This window comes from Limulus polyphemus, unplaced genomic scaffold (genome assembly GCF_000517525.1).
Source record: "Limulus polyphemus unplaced genomic scaffold, Limulus_polyphemus-2.1.2 Scaffold593, whole genome shotgun sequence".
Classification (NCBI taxonomy): Eukaryota; Metazoa; Arthropoda; class Merostomata; order Xiphosura; family Limulidae; genus Limulus; species Limulus polyphemus.
This window is the reverse complement of record NW_013666203.1, coordinates 28,508-46,380: the sequence shown is the minus strand read 5'-3', so window position 1 is coordinate 46,380 and position 17,873 is coordinate 28,508. Positions and strand designations below refer to the sequence as shown.

At 35.6% G+C, this 17,873-nt stretch overlaps 1 protein-coding gene across 5 annotated transcripts in view; it reads right to left on the bottom strand.

The window, feature by feature from the left end:
- The window catches only part of LOC106459325, a 48,423-nt gene that overhangs the window by 3,894 nt on the left and 26,656 nt on the right, over positions 1-17,873 (bottom strand). For 3 of the 5 annotated variants that reach the window (XM_013918946.2, XM_022385790.1, XM_022385788.1), the window contains 3 exons: positions 7,805-9,949; positions 6,717-6,867; positions 5,080-5,199 (listed from right to left, as the gene is read on the bottom strand). In XM_013918946.2, the coding sequence (XP_013774400.2) occupies positions 5,080-5,199; positions 6,717-6,867; positions 7,805-9,653 (2,120 nt within the window). In that variant the 5' untranslated portion in view covers positions 9,654-9,949. Of the gene's footprint in view, positions 1-5,079; positions 5,200-6,716; positions 6,868-7,804; positions 9,950-12,072; positions 12,675-17,677; positions 17,680-17,873 lie in introns of those variants that run through there. The other 2 variants (XM_022385789.1, XM_022385787.1) reach the window with 2 other exon arrangements.

Sequence of the window (17,873 nt, the reverse complement as noted above, 5' to 3'; positions counted from 1 at the left end):
AGTCTTGTATATATATAAGACGGTCACAATATGACGGGAACAGTGTAGTGAGTAATTGAACTGCAGTCAGAGAGTATTGTTGAAGTTGAGCACGTTCGTTGTTATAGCGCGACTGTTGAAAATAAGTGTATCGGTAAAGTTATATTCAGAAAGAATAAACCAGTTTTATTAAGAAAGGAACTTATGTCGCTAAAGTTTCGTGGGAACGAAGTTACGGAAAATCAACTAACGAACGGAGACGTAACAATATATTAAAAGTCTAATACTATTTCGAACAAAATATGGTTTCTTTAACATATACTATGTATCATTCATAAAACTTCAACGCGAACGCACAAGGAGTTGTGCCTAAAAACCTATTGGCTGAACGAGTAATTATTAATTTGCAACACTGAACTATACTAGCGTTAACTCATAATTAACGTGCAGTTGTGAAACTTATTTGTGCGATGATAAAATTTCATAATTGTACGATGCCCAAGAAAATAAGAAGGGATTTCAACACTGCTTAGTGCACATAAATGATTTTAAATCAATTATTATGAAGAAATAAGAAAAATCATTCATGTTACTTTAAATAATAAAAAGAAATTCAATAAATTCATTGTTTCTTAACAAAACTTTGAATCCGGTGCGAATTTAATACCACTGGTGCCCTTCATTTCTGCATCCGGTTTAGTTTGCTTTAGACCGTACAGAGCGTGCGCGTTTATCTCTGCTGTTTATTGGTGTTGTGCCATTGAGGTTATCAGGCTCTTTTTGTTGTCGTTCATTTAGGACTATAGTTAGTGATATATTCAAGTTTATATTATTCATTTATTTTTAGCTCAGGTGTATTTTTCAGTTAAAAAACTAATTTTAAAATTAACACCATATCTCTCCCACAACCAGAGGCGAAGTAGTGTTTTTGGGTGGAAGGGTGAATAACAAGAAATTCCTGTATTTATTTCTTGGAAGTGTTGCATACACCGTTGGAAAGTTCGGAACCCGTTGTATCCAAATATTCAACCCATCTAATCGACATACACAAGAATTATCCTTTTTTGATACTCAAATTATGCGACCTTTCTTCATTGTCCGTTTGAGGCTGGAGATCGTGTTCTTGATCTTCTGTTCTGTTAGAAGGCAACTACTACTACTACTACTACTACTACTGTCACTACTGTCCTTATCTATTTTCGAGTGCTGCCACAGCATCTTTGAGCTTGATAAATGGATCTGAATCAACAATGGTTGTTAAAAAGTCCATAGTAATCGCGTCCACAGCGACTGCACAGGTTGCGAGTCGAACATCTCGGAACCTTGCACATGCAGGCAATGGAGAGAATAATGGTGATTGATGATGACATGCTGAAGAGTAACAAAATTCCAGTCACATTCAGTGGGGCTTGAAGCTATCCGCTGAAGATCTATTGGGCTCTAGTCTGAAAACTGCAACAACGGACGAGAAAGAAGAAGGCTCGTGCAACGGACCCTTCAGTTACACAAAAACAAGTATTTCTACTGCTGATGTGGCCAGTCATAACTCGGTCATTTTTTCTCTGATTTGGAAACTAAATTGTTATCATTACATCTTATCGTATGCTACATCCTGTAGAAGGTTTACCAAACTCGGATAAATCCCGGATTTTTTACGTTTGATCCTTGCCACTGAGGCGCCTCTGGTTGAGGAAGAGATCCTATGTTCAGAACATATTCATTAAAAACAGTAATATTATACTTTGAGTTCATATTTAAAACTTTTCATTCGAATGGTGAACAGAATATGACTATTGTAAGGTACGTTTTCTTTTTCGTCAACAGGGCAATTTTAACGCCATCTGACTTTTAAGATATGGTAAAATATCACGAGTTTTCTCTCGTAATGGTAGAAGTTTCAGTTATGCATATTCAAAACTTATTAAGTGCGACCCACTCAATTCGTTTGCAGTTTTGTGATGTGCGTGGAATTATTGAAAATATGCAAATTACAAACACAAACCTATTATTTTAAATGTTATGTAGCATACCTTTGATTCTTAGGCGTGAAAGACCATGGAACACTCCCTTTTTCTTCATAATGATGTATATATAGACGCGAAGGATCAGAAGACGGTGGCGCCCGAACGTCTGAGTGATATCTTGCATGCACCCAGACAATGTTTTTATACAGCTGTTCTCATAAACACATAGATACATTTTGTAAATGCGTGACAACACTTGCGCAATTAGTTTGTTCTGCTGCAAAACCCGTTATATTTCCTCTACAAATCGCGAACCATTGAACTTACCAAAAGGATCGTTATTTTATATATAATCTGTAAAGGTAGCATAACGTATATATGTGTGTGTCTATACATAACACATATTCGAGGCAGCGAACCAACCCACTGAAATAATAACTGATTTTTCATTCTTTTCTTGTTTGTTAACTCCCGACGATCGAATGTCAGACGATTTTGAAGCAGTGCAACAGGCGGCTCTGCTGAATTTCCCACTTTTAGAAAATGATCAACGAGTTAGTTCTCCAGCAACTTTCTATCACATGTTAAAACCGTGAAACGAGTTTTCAGGAAAGAAAAATAACTCATAAGAGTATACAATCATGATAAAATGGTTACATATATACAGTCTTGCGTCTCACAAGTAATTCGTGGGTAAAGAAACGAATAAGGTGATTCTTAAAGAACTCAAAGAAATGAACATCCAGGGTGTTCAATATAATGCGTTCATAACTTTAAAAAAAACCTATATTTCGCTGACATAGAAAGTTATATTTTATACAAGGATGATGGAATCATATATTCCTGTTTATATTTACATACAGCCTTTGTTAAAGTGCGGCTCGTGAAAATAATCATTTTAACTTTTACAATAAAAAATAGATACCAAAAATTTAATGTCGACTCCACAATGGAGTTTTTTTTTGGTAATATAAATAGCAACCTTTTCCGAACTGAAGGAAGCCCTCGAACCAAAAAAATAAATAAAAACCGCTATTCTAGTGAGTTATTACACATCTGACAAAGACACAGGTGTTGTTATTTTATACAACTATGACTAAACTAATAAAATGTAATGCAATCTCAATGACAAAACAAAATGTATAACACTTGACATTTACTGAGAGAAACCAATAATTGCGAAAAGTTATAAAGTGTTTGAACAAGTTTAAGAAAAACATTGTCATTTCTGACAATACCTTTAATGAAATTCACCCCTCTAGTTCCCGCCCAAGTTTTATGTACGTCTTACTTAAAGTACGTATTAACAATCTTTTTCTCGGGCCTGTTATATCCTGGATCTCATACGTACAAATTAGCCAAGTTTCTACATCCTATTACAAGTTAACGAATTTGTAGTTGAAGAATCTTTATGTTTTGCCCAAGAAATTTTAAACTTCATAATATCAAATTTACCTGTGAAATTGAACCAGACAGATGTTTTTTCTATCCCGAGGACAACCGACTAAATACCCGATTTACAACATCCATTCACTCGCTCATTTTAAACCTTTGTTTAAACTCTTGCTGCTTATTAACAAAGCTTACAGCATTTATCCTAACCATCTCTTTATCTATTTTAAAATAAGCTTTTTTTTGCACAACAATCTAAAATTAATAGTCATCTCTTGAATTTTCTTCAAATTATGACATGAAAATTCCTGTCAAATAAAATAGAACCTACTGTGAAACCACATACTGTTTCAAATTATCTAATAATACTGACCATTCCGTTCTTATGAAAACAGAGCACTCTTTTTAGGTCCCCATATAAAAAAATAGTCATAACATATTATCCACTATAAATTACAAATAATTTTTCACTTTGGGATTCATACTCTCTTCAGAATTTTCTGTCTACCCTTATGTTTTCATGGGTTGTTTATAAATACAGTAGTTTGTTTGATGCTAAGCACAATGCTACACAAAGGGTTATCTGTGCTCTGCCTACCACGGGTATCGAAATCCGGTTTCTAGCATTGTAAGTCCGCAGACATACCGCTGTGCCATTGGGTGCAAATACAGTAGTTGTGCTTGCAAAGCATCTACATTGGCAAAACAGTATGCTAAATATATATACAAGCCTACTGACATCTGGAATTATCTATCACAACTGATTAAATGATCTTAAATCCTCCAGACTCTCCAATATGCATACACAGCAAAAAACAGTTAATCATCCATAAAGAACTTCAAAATACTTACATCAGGTTCATCAGAAATTCACTTTTAATCATAGTTTATCAATTACAGATGAGTCCCCAATTTTAAATAGTAACTTAAGATTCTTTCAGCTATCTATATTTTAATTTAATATTTTTCTACTCCACCGATTTATTAATGTTAGATACCTAGATCTATTAGTTAGATATACGTTTGTTCTAAATGAAGGATCGTATATTAATACTTCTATATTTTATATAATATCAATTTTATTTTCCATTATTGCTTGTGATCGAAGAATCTATAAATTCCGAATCGTTCGATTACAGAAATATGTTTGTTTGTAAAACCTGGTGTTTTTTCCCTGTTATATTTAACCTTTGGTTGATGATGATGATGGCACCATTAAAGCTACTGTCGTCTAGGTTTTTGATAATTTACTAAACGGCCACACGTAAGAGCTTCGAAAGTTGGGCATTTTTCACCATTAAAAATCACTTGAATTTTCTTACTTAATATATGGGCCCGGCATGGCCAGGTAGTTAGGGCGCTCGACTCGCAGTCTGAGGGTCGCGGGTTCGAATCCCCGTCCCACCAAACATGCTCGCCCTTTCAGCCGTGGGGGGCGTTATAATGTGACTATTCGTTGGTAAAAGAGTAGCCCAAGAGTTGGCGGTGGGTGGTGATGACTAGCTGCCTTCCCTCTAGTCTTACACTGCTAAATTAGGGACGGCTAGCGCAGATAGCCCTCGTGTAGCTTTGCGCGAAATTCAAAAACAAACAAACAAACTTAATGTATGAAATATTCAGTGTTTTTAATTAAGTAACAGGAAACTATACTGTCAGAAAGGGCCTCTGCAACAGGAGCCCAGAATGGTTTTACTAACGTGATCTTCAGGATCAGGTTACGAGCAATTGGAAGTAATTTACTTACTTAAGAGAGAGTGAAAAGTCCTGCTTTGAGCTTTCACTGTTGCGTACCAGGTAGCTCCCTTCCTTCAGGACTCTCAGGAGCTTTTCTGCATCAATCCTTCTGATAGAGCCGTGATACCATCTGAAAAACTCACACTTACAGCCCGGGTGAAAGTAAAAAGGAAACAGTTATTCTGACATATTATCAATGTTAATCAACTCCTCAGTTAGAAATGGAAAATTCGGTCTAAAATTAAATGTCTGTTTATATTTGACACCCAAATATTGTTTTATGTGCTCATCTTTTTATTTCCTCTTTTGTGGAAGTTAATAAATATTGCATTTCTGTACTCACACGGATAGTCTCGATTTTCCCCTTAATCAGAGATGACAAGTGTGTCCGGGTTGTGAATAAAAGGGTTAAAGGTTCACGTCCCGTTGTCGTAAAAACGCACTTTGGGCCCCGGTAGAGTGAAGATTGATTCACACATCTCGATTAAACAAAAACAGCCAAGAACTAGCGATGAATATTCTTGACTAGCTGCTTTCGCTCTATTAGTTCAAAATTAGGGATGGATAACCACTGTGTAGCTTTTCACGAAAATTCCAAACAAATAATTAAAAACGAACAGGAATTTGTGGCGAGTGTTTTTTATACCTTAGTACAATGTTTTTTAACTATAAAATCAGAACAAATTCTTTAGCCTTTCTACCATAACAACAGTTATTTTTTACCGTTTTTATTACAAAATAACATTTCTTTTCTTGTATTCCAAATGAATGCTACTGTTTAAAACGTTCACGTACAACGCGGGTGTAATCTTTATCCAAATATCAGAAATGGTGTTCACACACAAAAAGCCAACTTTTTTTTTTTTCATGCGGCTGAGTGAATTCTGTAAAATGACGTTAACATATATATTCCAGAATTAGGTTTCTGAAACCGTACAAAATCCTAAAAAAATCAACAAACAAACAAAAACAAAACAAATCTCAGTTTACGAACAATTCGAAAATTTGTCCGGTCCTTTCGAACATCTGAATATGTCAGTCATACATAATGAAGAAATATCTATTTTACTCTACATTTTACAAAGTTCCCGGTCGAATATATAATTTACATGTAAATTTAAAAATAAGATTTTTATATTCAACGCAAATCAAACAACAGTTGGATATTCATCCTACTATAAAACAACTGTAGGGTGGCATTAGCTCAGGTCCCAAATTAAGTCACCATTATCCAGCTTGTTTAAAGCTTAATATCCTGATTGGTCTCGTGTTTAATCCAATGTTAACACTGATACCGTAACCAAATATTGCCAACGTACGCTGCATGGCAAAACAACAAAGTAGTCGAAGGCCACGTCTGCTCATATCAGTTTCCACTAGTCTCCGAACAGAAAGCCTAATATCTTGGTCGATCTTGTTTTTAATTCGGTATAAATTCACAAGGAAGTTTTGTCTATCAAAAATAACTAAATAAATAAATAAAATGTTTTGGTAAATTTTAATTTCACTGGACTACAGACATAGTTTGTTATATATCATACTTGAACATAAACTATCGTCTTTTCAACACAGGGTCAGAGAATGGCACTTAACTGTCGTCTTATCACACAGTTTTGTAATACAATCTTATAGCAAACGATGACTTACCCTTGCTTTTCTAGCGGAACTGAGGGATCAACTTCTTCCACCGATGGGCCCATTTCAGAAAAACCTGGATGCAATAGCACCTGTTTCCGAACATGTTTAGGAACATTCACAGTATTCAAGTCGAGGTTCAAGTGGAGTCTAGGGGAGGGCCCTGTACAAGCAGACATAGCCAATAATACATGTATCGAGTGCAAGAACTCATATACAAACGACATTAATTTTTATCTTCCAAGAAAAAATAATGCAGCTTAGCTAACTTAACAAAAAATCTTAACAGTGTAATAACAGAGTGAAGCTTACTTCGCTTTTTTCACAACATTAGGACATATTTTGGATCATTGTAGAACCTCGTGACGTTCTTTACTATGGCGAGCCAAGTTTAACTAGATCACGTTAAACTATTTTCTTAAGTTAAGCATAATTCTACCTATCTAACAAGCTATGATAACAAGGAAACAACGGGTCTAAAATAAACTTTTCAGGTTGTTTCACTGGTAGTTTAGCTAATGTACTAAGGTGCATGGTACTTAGGACTACAGTCAAATAGTTTACTGATAACTTAGCCTACCTACATTAGTTCTTATTATATTGGAGGATTCTGTGGTTATAATTTATATCAAAGTTTCTCTGGGAACCTCAAATACTACGTAACCCCCCTAAAACTCGAAGATATATAACAAAACATTACTAACACTGATCCAAGATATAAGTGGAATTTCATTATATTTTCAGATTGGATGTGCATTTTACAGATAAACATGAGTGTGCCAAATATCAAGAAATAAGAATACCAACAGTCAGACAGTCTACCTTATAGTATAACATTTAAGTTCCATATCTACTTCTTCACGACACATAACTTCGCTTATTTACCAAACAGATACATATACATAAATGTGAATATCTTAGAATAATCTATATATATCATCCTATATGTTTTTATTTTTACACTCTTTTGATGTGATGAAGAAAATACCACCCTTTAAAAATGCTTGAGCATTTTGAGTCGTTCTTTATATAATCTTAAATTAAAATGTTAGAAGTATACGAGTCTTAAAATAAACGATTCTTTGGTGAATAAAACATACCATATACTTTCGAAGAGCTTGAATGGACTGCATCAGAATCACTAACTGATATCTGGGAAACAAACTGTTTGCTTACTTTGACGCTTTGTTCCCTTGTTACAGGTATCATCGATGAAGAGACAGATACAAACGCTGCATTAGGACCATTAACTGATGATTGCGAAATCAATTGTTTCCTTACTATGTTACTTTGTTCCCTTGTTGTAGACATCACTGACGATGCGGCTACTACATTCTGGATGGGAAGAGATATTGGTCTCTTTGGCACACCTGGTATATTTTCAATGTCCCTGTTTGTTGAAGGTACCAACTCAGTCTGCAGGTAAGACTCGGAAGAAAGTGTAGAAGGTAGGTTTATGTTTTTTTTTACACTTAGGGTTGACTTTGAAAAGCCAATTTTCTTTTCATTCGGACTGTAAGCTTTATCAGAATGAGATTGGGATGCTTTACATTGATGAAAATTCCTTAAATCTGATAAGCTAGGACTGTTGAAGTCAGAAGAATCGATGGGAATAATAGGGTCTTGTTCCCCTGTTTTATCAGAATGACTCAGGCTTGCAAATGGCTGAGGTTGATCAACATGTTTTCGTAAGTCCCATGGAAGACAATAGTCTACAAGTGACCTGGTATTACTTATATCACTTTGTTGATTGACATCGGTGATAGATTTGGAAAAAGATGACTCATTACAGCAAGAATGCCTGAGCTCAACTGAGGGGTCAGATGGATCTTTTCGACCTCCCATAAAGAAAGAATGACATGACTGGAAACTAGGCACGTTAGCAGAAGAGGAGAGATAATGTGCTGACAAAATCTCATCAAGACTGCTACAAGGACTGAGTGCATCCCATGGTAGTTCATAGTCATCAGGAGGCCTCGTGTCATTTTCTTTACACTGATCCCATGGTGATTCATAGTCATCAGGAGGCCTCGTGTCATTTTCTTCACACTGATCCCATGGTGGTTCATAGTCATCAGGAGGCCTCGTGTCCTTTTCTTCACACTGATTCAATGGTGATTCATAGTCATCAGGAGGCATCTTGAACTTTTCTTCACACTGATCCCATGGTGGTTCATAGTCACCAGGAGGCCTCGTGTCCTTTTCTTCACACTGATTCAATGGTGATTCATAGTCACCAGGAGGCCTCGTGTACTTTTCTTCACACTGAAATTTCGCTATATTAGAGTAAGCCAACTCTTTCCTAACTGAAGAGTCAGAATTTCGAGAAGAATCTTTAACCAAAGAGGCAGAACTTTTTAGGTCATCGTTAATTTGCAATCTTACAACCTTAAAATGATCTGAGGTTTCTAAATCACAATTCGAAATCTTTCTCTCGAGATCTTCAATACCGGGTGAATTTTTTTCTTGAAGATTAGATAACGGTTTACCGAGTTCCATGGGAAGAACTCTCACACCTAGATGACCACGAATGGCCTTCTTGCAAATAAATGGCAACAGGCCACCAGACATGTTCTTTCGATCTTGTTCTTGACGACGTCGCCCGCCATTTGTAGGATTTTTCTCACATTCTTGTTTGGAGAAAGGCTTTGGACTAGCTTTACTTCTGAGATGAAAAAGTTTTCTTTTTTCTGGCTGTTCACACTGCGAAAGAGATTGTCGGATCCTTCCATGAAGATACTTTTGAGGTAGGGATCGTGGGTAACGCGTAGGAGTGGTACCAGAAGAACCACTGTTGGAAGATGTTGAGGATTCCGATTCTTGATAAGATCCGTGTTCTAAATGCATTGATTCCATATGAAACACTGAACTATTAGCCAGACGATCAATATCTTCCACATTTCGTTTTACCCTGCAATCAAAAGCAGTTTCATACATTTGTCGGACCATTTGGTCACTGTTCACAGAGTCGTAGGTCTCAGAACTTAATACAGAGCTACTGCCTGGGTCATAAAATGCATTTCCACTGGTTGGCACATAACAAAGAGAGTTCAATAGCTGGAACTGGCCATTTTCTAACGAAGGTGATAGCCTTTTTACCAACTTTACACCCAGTCTTAACTGCCACGGATCGTCATATTCGGCAGCTGGCCTAGTGTCATTCTCTGGAACGTTGTGACTAGTTTTACTTGCATGAATGTCCTCGTCTTGGTCTTCAGCGCTAGACACAAGGTAGAGCTGCCGTCCTGAAAGGAAGAAAATACATATTACGTAACTTTCAAATTTATAACATTTTCATTTTCCGTAAAATATCTACTACTTTTTTTTTTAATCATAACACATTGTAATTTGCCAACAGACATAAATGTTTAGACAAAACAAAATGTCACGTTACCATAATTATGAAATACTAAATCATTCGTTCTGAATTGTTGAAAAAATTTCTCAAAAGGCAATGTAAGTAGGACGTACAGCAACTGAAAAAAATAAAAAATGCATTTACTTCTGCTAATTATAAGTTAGGCTGATGATGTTTAGTTACTGGTATATATAGATATGTAAATAGGAAACAACTCAGATGTTGAGTGAAGATATATTAGAATAATACGTACTTACTAGTTAGATGCTGTTTAATTTAGGCATTTAGGATGTTAACGGTTAAAACGGTATGGTCAACCAAAATATTTAAATAGTTTCCCACACTGGATTTAAAGAGAACAAATGTATTAATATCAAATGCGTACTGATTAATTATAAATATTAATAAAAATTTCAATAGTCCTAGGTTTTACACAAAACGATTACACAAAACACTTGTAAGATTTCACAAATTAATATAACGATAATATAACTGGTCATATAGTCAGTAAACTAGGGAGTACAAATGAAAAGAAAAACAAATAAACATAATTTAACGTTTTTAATGACCGGTAAATTTTTCATTTCCTGGAGAAACAAATAAAGTTTCACGAACACGATTTTACTTTCGCTTTATTCCAGATTTGCAAATGATAAAACCATAACATATTGTACGTGGACGAACCAAGAGGAAGAAGGCTTAGCCTGGTGTGGGAGCAGGTTAATACATGTGTGAATTTTGTATATTTCAGGAATTATTCTAGTTGAATTCTATGAATTGTCAGTGGATCATGGGGATAGAATAACTATTCTCAGGCCTTCCGTGCCCTTTATCCCCCCCCCCCCTCTAGTGTAAGTGAGAAAAACGGATGAACTGGGATGCTGATCAATGTTTTAGTAAGTTGAGGAAACGAACATTATATACAAACAACAAATTTGCTTGTCACTAATTTGTTTCAGACTTTCGCGCAAAGTTACACAAGGGTTATCTGTGCATAGTCGGTTCTAATATTTTATAATAGTAGACTGGAGGGAAGACTACTAGCCTACAGCATTCACTGCCAATTCCGGGACAACTCTTATCTGCTCGAATATTGGGATATGATCTTCACCTTATAGCGTACCCATGCCCCAAAATACAGAGTATGTTTTTATGGGAACGGATTGGAATCAGTGAATCCTCGAATTACATGTTAACCACTCTCCCCACCTCGCCTACTTGTCTCTAAAAGTTCACTTCATAATGACCACAACAAAATTAAACTTGGAATGTTAAAAATATTTATCTGAAACTAACTTTTAGGTTGAGTTGCGATTACGTGAAGTTTTTTTTAATATAATTATACAGGTGTAATATTAGTCATAAATTAAAGTCATTTATAAGTGCTCAAAAGAGGAGAGTTAAAAACTTAAAACTGAGAACCTTTAGAAATGAAAGAAACGTTTCCTGAATGACATTCCCAACCGTTAACCCTTAACTTTTTTTATACCGTTCACTAACCCAGTCTACATATTTCATTATGTTGAGTAATTGTATGTTTTTGGGTGTTACAACACTCAGTGTAAAGAACCGACAAAAATAACTTGAGCGAAATCACTCATTTTCTATGTAAAATACACATGGGACCTAAACAGTAATTAGTGCATGAGATTACAATATTTATAGTATATTTATTTATTTTTGCTTATATTGCTTATAACTCTAAAAAACCGGGTTTGATTACCGTGATGAGCACAGCATAGATAGCTCATTATATATCTCTGGGCTTAATAACAAACAAAACTATTATCTTAGATGTATAAGCTAGTTAACGAGCATCGCAGTTTTGTCCGGTTTTTAATAATCTATCTGTAAATCAAGACAGATTCAGCAGGCAGCACAGATATGACTTATTCCACACTTAACATATTTATGAACTTACGAAACAAAAGAAAGAGAGACGTAATATCTATAAAGCAGACTTTATACCCTTCTATTTAAAAAAATTGTAATGTAAACAAATTAACTCACCACTGATTATAAGAAAACACACACAGGTTGTTACAAACTTGGAAATGTTAAAAATAACACTTCTTTTATAGTTAAATTGAATTACAGTAGCTCCACACACACACAGTCCAATACAGTGTCCGAACGCTCGTTCAAATGATTAGTTCTGCAGGAAGAGTAGTGGGTACTGCTGGAATCCTGGCACCCTCCGTTCTTTTCTGGCCGCTAGGAAAGAACGTTGATAACGTAGGTCTTTGTTGCCATGGGAACGACGAGTTTCACCGAAAGCTCTTAACGAGAATCATCTAAAAACTTCTTTTTTTTTTCAAACTTGAAAATTAACTGGTCGCATGTTTTGTTAAAATGTTTGCACGTGCATACTGATAAATTATGTTGATTATATACTGCATGCTTGAAAAGCTACTGTGATAATTATGGAAAAGAAGAATACAAAAAACATAACGGCATCTTCAAATAATGGAAAGTAAATCAGTGGTATTATATGTTCATAGAATTGATATAATGAAATATGCGAGTTTCTTCTTTGGAAGGTCATTCCTGAATTAGAAACAACGTGTGTTACCTTCAGCTTATACATTACGATCTCCAACCCATACATAGTACACGGAATTCTTGCGTAATTATAAATATCTATAACGCAGACAAATAAATGTTTACCCTGCCCTCTATCTTCAGTGTCGGGCAATAAATAATTTTATAATAATTTTGAAATGATTGTTTTGGTTGTTGTTAAACACAGAACTGCACAATGTGCTCTACCTACCACGGGTATCGAAACTCGAGTTTTAGCGCTGAGCCACTGAAGGCCTTTTAAAATGATACCAATGAACGTAAGTAACGTCACGTCGATTGGAAGTGAGTACATGCAAGAAAGCAAGGGTGGCTAAAAATCGAATGCGGAAAACACACCAGAAGTATTTGGAAACTTTCTAAATGCAATGCAAAATCAAAATATATACCTAAGAACCGACCTCCAAATATTTAAAAGTAAATCTGAAGTTTTAATTTCATTTAAGTTACTACTTCAAGAAATATATTACATAACAATCTAAGCGAAGCGATTACATTAACTTTATATTTATTTATTGGTATGTATGTCCGTGTTAATGTGTCAAACTTTGAAAGCAATAAACAGGAGACTTGATTTCTGTCACAAGACTGAGTATCCTAAAACAGCTGTTTAAAATGAAATACAAGCAAAAACATTAAATTAATCACAAAGTATGTATCAAATTGGATGAAAAGTGTTTTTCTGTAATAATTCTTGAAATATTTGAAATATTAAAAGCACCAATCGTATCAGAATTATTGGACACACACTGTGTTTGAAGCACTTTACTGTTAAATACATCTGTTGTAAGTCACGTGTTTCTGGTGTGGTATGTAAAACACATCTGTTGCAAGTCACGTGTTTCTGGTGTGGTAAGTAAAACACATCTGTTGTAAGTCACGTGTTTCTGGTGTGGTAAGTAAAACATATCTGTTGTAAGTCACGTGTTTCTGGTGTGGTATGTCAAACACATCTGTTGCAAGTCACGTGTTTCTGGTGTGGTAAGTAAAACACATCTGTTGTAAGTCACGTGTTTCTGGTGTGGTAAGTAAAACACATCTGTTGTAAGTCACATGTTTCTGGTGTCGTAAGTAAAACATATCTGTTATAAGTCACGTGTTTCTGGTGTGGTATGTAAAATTATGCAGAAAGTATGAACATATTAAGCTGTTGAACCATCGGAAACAATCGCACAAATCTTTCAGTGCTTATAAACATTTATTGACCTTTTTTTTAACATGTAGTCTTTGTGTTGAAGTCCGTTCACTTATACATCACATCATTCATATTGAGTTCTAGGTATTCTCTGGCACTTCAATACATTGTTGGGTCTTTTATTACCGTAATATAACTGATATCAAGGCCTTGATTGGATACAAAACTAAAGGAAACCTGGTAGAACGAATAACAACTTTTATAAGATAACCAACTTTCATCTATTAAACTGTATAACTTCACGAAAGTTACTTATTATACTGAACTGTTCAAAACGTAATGATGGTAGCAAAACATCTAAATAAATTCATATGTATAGGATATACAATAAGAACGAATTCTATTCTTTATAAAGACATAGGATTTTTACTCTAATTATACCTTCTTGCCCACAATGGTTTGTTGGCAAATGTCTTTAGTTTTCCACTAAAAATTTACCGACTTCAAATTCCTTGTATCAAATCTCTCAACACAGACACTTGGAGACAACTTAGCTAATTCGCATTTAAATGATTAATCATATTTTACATTACAAATTTGGAATCCAAGGGACTGCTTATGTGAGAAGTTTGTGTTACAACAAAAAATAAACCATGATGAAAGAATTAGAACAAAAGGATGACCAAAAAAAAAGTAGATTTCCAAAGACCAACAACCTCGAATGCTTTCGAATAGTTGACTAATCTTCTTCAAGAATAAAAACAAAACTTTAAAATCCCACTTACTGTAAACTTTAATTCCCTTCCCACGCAATCAGAAGAAAGCTACCCCTTCAACAGCAAACGTTGCCAAATCTGCATGTTTATGTAACATACACACCAGTTCTCTATTAAAGACAACCAAAAAGAACACGAAATCACAAAACGCACAAGCTGCACCAATAAATACGATGTTTATGTGAACCACTATCGTAAATGCAACTACTAATATTTGGGACAAACTACCAGAACTTTAAAAGAACGTTTTAACAATTACAAACCTTCCATTATCACAACCAAAGAACTTATTGTGATTTAGGACTTTAACTTGCTTGTCCACTCCTTTCACATTAAATCCAAAGGTACAGACACTGGTTTCACATTAAAAACTCCTATGGCTAAACACTTTAACATGCTTGTCCACTCCCTTTAAGACACTCAACTCATAGGTATAGACATTCGTTTCACATCAAAAACTTACTGAGGATAAGTACTTTAATATGCATGTCCACTCCCTTCAAGACATTAAGATCATAGGTGTAGACATTGATTTGACATTAAAATCTTACAATGGCTAAACACTTTAACATGTTTGTACACTCCCTTCACGACATTAAACTCATAAGTATAGACTGTTAGATAAACACGACTGTTTCCATTTAAGTTTAATACAAGTGTTAAAATTGAGATAGTTTATATAGCGCAAGGGTTAAAATTAGATATATTTGGAAGCGATACTGAGTTTATCGCAGGTTTCTTTACGTAACTGTTGTCGAACCATACGTTGTTGTGTTCAATTGTTGTATTATTGCATCATGTTACTAGAACCTTCTAGGTTTTTCTCGTTGCTTTAATTGAGTATTATTGCATCATATTATCTAATAGTGTTTGGAACGTTCTAGGCCTCTTTTTAAATGTGAACACGAGAAACCCAATTTTTAAAAAATAAAAGTCTGGAGACTACTTTCTGGGCAATGAAGAAAACTTGATTATAAATGTACGACGTTTCAACAAGATTATGTCATTCTCTAGCCCTCTGTCGGGCTATAAATATGCGTCCAAAATGTAGTTCGAGTTAGATATAAAGATAGATAGATATAAACTGAGTGATTGTGAGTTAAGCCGTTAAGAGCACATAGTGACGATTTTTAAAGTGAAATTATGAAAGACTGTATTGTAATAACAAAGTAGAGAAGAATAATTCGTCTTGTTTGTGTTCTAAAGTAATTAAACAAGACTCTGTGGGCTGTGACGAAAAGGAGACAATTAGTTAAAGCTCTGGATACAACTGTGATAACCAACAGTGTAATGAACATTTGTATATATATTTGACTTGTTTTAATATGTTATTTTAAATCAAGTGGACTGTGTACTGTTTGTTTATTGTTAAAATGTATCGCCAACAAGTCACAGACATCTAATGTCAAGAATCTGGCCCATACATAAAAACCTGACAGTGGTGAGCCAGCCAGGATTTACTGTGGCAAGCAGTGGTAGAAGAAGACATAAATAACAGGGGAAAGAGGCCTATATACACATAGCTGTAGTGGTGGCGAAAATATTGTATAAGTTACAACCACACTATACAATCATGTTAACTGACTTTGATAAGTGGATTGAAAGGGGTGAGCGACTTGGACTGAAAGACAGTGATCTACAAGAGTTTGTTAAACAACAACAAGACCTAGAGAGAAAGCAGAACGTTAACATAGAAAAGAGGAAGAAAGGGAACGGCAAAATGAAGAAAGAGAGAGTTTGGTTTGTTATGAATTTCGCCCAAAGCTACATGAGGGCTAGGAGGAGAAGACAGGAGAAGAAGAATCTGGAGTGAGTAACACATACCAGTATGTATTAGACTTCTGAAACCAACTGGAGATTTGTCAGCTCGCTCAAGAAAACTTGTATGCAGCTCAAAGCAGTCAGAAGCACATCTATGACAAGAAAGTCAAAGATAAACGTTTCAAAGTCATATAAAAGTTATTGGTTCTGCTACTCACAGACAACAACAAACTCACCCTGCAGTGAAAATGACCTTTAAAGGTGTAGGAAGTGGTCAACAGAATAGACTATAAGTTGAAAGTGGATTGGAAGACCAAGGTCTACCATACCAATCTATTGAAGAGGTATTTCAAGTGGGAAGAAGACCTAACAGGTGTATCTATTGAGGTTCAGATGGATATTGCAGGTGAGGCTGTCATACACAGAACTAGTAGAAGGAGACTTTGTCATAGAAAATGAAGACCTAATATACCTAAGACTGCCTGGTAGAGATGAGACATACAAAGATATCAACATCAGTGAAGGACTGATGCGCAAACAGAAGAAAGCTACAAGATCTATTGTGCCAGTATGCAGATGTCTTCACAGATCAAGACCATGATCAGAGAACCAACCAAGGTGAAGCCCTACCAGATGCCCTATGCAATGAAAGACCAGATCAAGCAAGAAGTCGAGGTAATGTTAGAATCCAGAATAAATGAGCCTTCAAACTCAGCCTACTATTCACATGTAGTAATCGTAAAGAAAAGGGGTGGCTCAAACTGCTTCTGTATAGATTTCAAGAAGCTGAATATCGTGACGAAGTTTGATTCCAAACCTGTGGGCAACCCAGAGACTGTCATAGCAAAACTAGAAGGGGCCATGTTCTTTACCAAGGTCGACCCCAGTAAAGGTTATTGGCAAATCCCGATGGAGACAGAATCTAAGGAGAAGACAGACTTTATAACACCACATGGATGGTACCAGTTCAAGAGGATGCGATTTGGGTTAGTCAACTCAAAAGCAACATTCAACTGTATGATGAGGAAGATGTTGCACGAAACTACCAACACTGAGCATCAAGTGGACAACATTATCACCTACACAGGCAGGTGTGAAGACTACCTGAAGAAACTCAGGGAACTGTTTAGGCAAGTGAGGGCAACAAATCTGGCCATCAGAACATCTACGTTCTACACTAGTTATTCTGTGCTGGACTTTGTTGGACACAAGGAGGACAACCAACAGATAGTCATGGAAGATGAGAAGCCAACCTACATACAAGATGCACAAGCTCTGTTGATCAAACAGCAGGTCAGATCATTCCCATGGTTAGTGAGGCATTATGGGAAGTTCATTCCAAACTACGCTGAAGTCACTGCACCACTGACTAACTTGACCAGGAAAGGCTAACCCAACAAGGTGAAGTGGGAGCAACCACAGTAGATAGCATTCCAGATATTGAAGAACACGTTAGGAAGTTTGACAATCTGTAGAATGCCAGACTTCAACAATCCATTCATCAGTCAGGCCGATACATCAAACATTGGAATTGGAGAGTATTTCTACAAGAACATATA